The 2,765-nt window shown below is 43.5% G+C and overlaps 1 protein-coding gene across 1 annotated transcript; it reads left to right on the top strand.

Annotated features, from left to right (window-relative positions):
* Window positions 1–234: 234 nt before the first annotated feature.
* On the top strand, window positions 235–2,481 carry LOC106677001 (nuclear factor 7, brain-like). The gene has a single exon (XM_024800435.2). It carries the CDS (start codon window positions 282–284, stop codon window positions 1,671–1,673), a length of 1,392 nt encoding a protein of 463 aa, XP_024656203.2. The 5' UTR covers window positions 235–281; the 3' UTR covers window positions 1,674–2,481.
* The last annotated feature ends 284 nt before the right edge of the window (window positions 2,482–2,765 follow it).

Here is a 2,765-nt window from a genome sequence, read left to right as displayed (position 1 = left end):
AATCGCAGTTAGATTAAGGGGATGGCAGTAAAAACTCCGGAGCTGTGACATCATCAAGTACGCTGGTGTTCCAATTGTACAAATCGCAACTCCATACTCGCATTCTCGCCAAGTCCGGACTCCCGTGTGGACTTACAAGGTCCAGACTAAGCGAGAATGTGAATACAGACTCGCACACTTGAGAACTGAGATAATGCTTCAGTGAAGGTAGTAGAGGTCGGACGGGAGCCAGGACTGACTGTACTTCCTGTCTGCTGTTTTCAGCTTCACTCACAGACTCAATGGCTTCCAGATCAGAGGAGGATCTCTGCTGTCCGGTCTGTCAGGAGGTCTTCAGAGATCCTGTTATTCTGTCATGTAGCCACAGCTTCTGTAAAGACTGTCTGAAGAGATGGTGGAGAAAGAGACCAACACACCAGTGTCCAGTTTGTAAGAGAAGATCTTCAATGGATGCACCACCTTTAAACTGGGCTTTAAAGAACCTGTGTGAGTCGTTCCTACAGGAGAGAGATCAGAGAGCTTCAGAGGCTCTCTGCAGTCTGCACTCTGAGAAACTCAAACTCTTCTGTCTGGACCATCAGCAGCCAGTGTGTCTCGTCTGCAGAGACTCAAAAAAACACACCAATCACAGATTCAGACCCATCGATGAAGCTGCACAACAACACAAAAAGGAACTTCAGGAAACTCTGGAGCCCTTAAAGAAGAAGTTAAAGGTTTGTGAAGAAGTTCAAGTGAAGTTTGATCAAACAGCAGAACACATTAAGGTCCAGGCCCGACACACAGAGAGGCAGATTAAGGAGCAGTTTAAGAAGCTTCAGCAGTTTCTAGCAGAGGAGGAGGAGGCCAGGCTGGCTGCACTGAGGGAGGAAGAGGAGCAGAAGAGTGGGATGATGAAGGAGAAGATGGAGGCTCTGAGCAGAGAGATAGCAGCTCTTTCAGACACAGTCAGAGCCACAGAGGAGGAGCTGAGAGCTGAAGACGTCTCATTCCTGCACAACTACAAGGCTGCAGTGGAAAGAGTCCAGCGCTGCCCCCTGCTGGATGATCCACAGCTGCCCTCAGGAGCTGTGATAGACCAGGCCAAACACCTGGGCAACCTGACCTTCAACATCTGGAATAATAAGAAGGACATGGTCTTCTACACTCCTCTCATTCTGGACCCAAACACTGCAAGTCCAGAGCTCATCCTGTCTGAAGATCTGACCAGTGTGAGTTATGGAGGAGAGAGGCAGCAGCTTCCTGATAATCCAGAGCGGTTTGATTACTACTGCTCTGTCCTGGGCTCTGAGGGCTTTAACTCAGGGACTCACAGCTGGGATGTTGAAGTTGGAGACAGTATACGGTGGGGACTCGGTGTGTTAGCAGAGTCTGACCACAGGAAGGGTCCCATACGGTCTGGTTCATGGAGAATAGGATTTTATAATGGAAAATATTCAGCACGCTCTCTATCAGGTCCAGAAACTGCTCTCTCAGTACAGAAGAAGCTCCAGAGGATCAGAGTGAATCTGGACTGGAACAGAGGAAAGCTGTCGTTCTCTGATCCTGATACTAACACACACATACACACCTTCACACACACTTTCACTGAGAAGATGTATCCATACATTAATACAAGGAATGAAGTGAAGGTGTGTCCGTTGAAGGTGTCAGTGTCCGTGCAGCAGATGAGTTGAGGATGATGATGTTTCTAATGTTGTTTCCTGTCAGTGAGTTGAAGCTGTTAAACTGCAGCTGTCTTCCTGCAGTTTGTCATAAATTTTCACAGGTTTAGTCTTTGTTTATGGAATTTCTGAGCACAACCAGCCTGAGGAGACTTAGTACATCTGCTAATTAACAATGAGTAAACTATTATCATGGTCTTTCCAACAGTAATTTAATTGATTTTACTTATTTTAAATATTCAGAAAATGTTAATCAATTGTAATTACTATACACTGTTATAAGAGATCTTATCGAGTATGTACTGATTGATCCAATATGATTAATGATAATTTTGTGTATGTATTCATCATGAACATTGAAAGATCTGGATGTGGCATTTTCAGTGGGAGAAAAATTTCGTCACTTATACAAGTGACTTCTTCAGTCTCAGCTGACCTGCTGCGTCCAGATGAACTGAATCAACCTTTTGGATCTGCTTACATGGTTGATTGCGCATGCATGAACATTGCCATATAGGCAGTTGTTGCATGGCCTTGATCAAAATCAAAGTGAGAATTTTAAAGGCAACAAATGTATTTACTAACCATGGAAATGGTCCCACCCTGTATATGGTGTGGCTCATATTATAGTCAGCTATTTATAGTGATTGTTATACATACCTTTTCTGATATTTTTAACCCTTAAAATACCTACAACACATAAGCCTAAACAGCTTAATCAGCATTCATTATAGAGGACCAGAATTTTCACATGCACCAAATAAATCATTTTGTGCTTTAATAATGAATTGTGCAATAAAGTATGCATCAGTAAATTCACTTACAATTTTATTTTTGATTGTTTTACTTATTTAGACATTCAATCTATTCTCTTTCGCTTATCCTTGTGAGGTTTGGAGCCTATTCCAGCCATCTTAGGGCAAGAGGCAGGGTGCAACCTGGACAGGTCACCAGTCTGTCGTAGGGCTAACACGTAGAGACAAACAACCATTCTGTCACAAAACGGCTGTGTGTAGGCAGGAGAGGACCCAAATGTAAAAGTCACCAAGACGGAATGTGAACTCAAAAATGCAGCTTTATTTGCTAAAAACAAGGCAAAACGGT

The sequence above is a fragment of the Maylandia zebra genome, linkage group LG3, assembly GCF_041146795.1.
Source record: "Maylandia zebra isolate NMK-2024a linkage group LG3, Mzebra_GT3a, whole genome shotgun sequence".
In the NCBI taxonomy this organism is placed as follows: domain Eukaryota; kingdom Metazoa; phylum Chordata; class Actinopteri; order Cichliformes; family Cichlidae; genus Maylandia; species Maylandia zebra.
Note: the sequence above shows the minus strand (reverse complement) of the source record. Positions and strands in the feature narration are given on the sequence as shown.

What these genes read in the sequence shown, in the direction of transcription:
- LOC106677001 (XM_024800435.2), top strand. Translation starts at nt 282, where the DNA reads ATGGCTTCCAGATCAGAGGAGGATCTCTGCTGTCCGGTCTGTCAGGAG.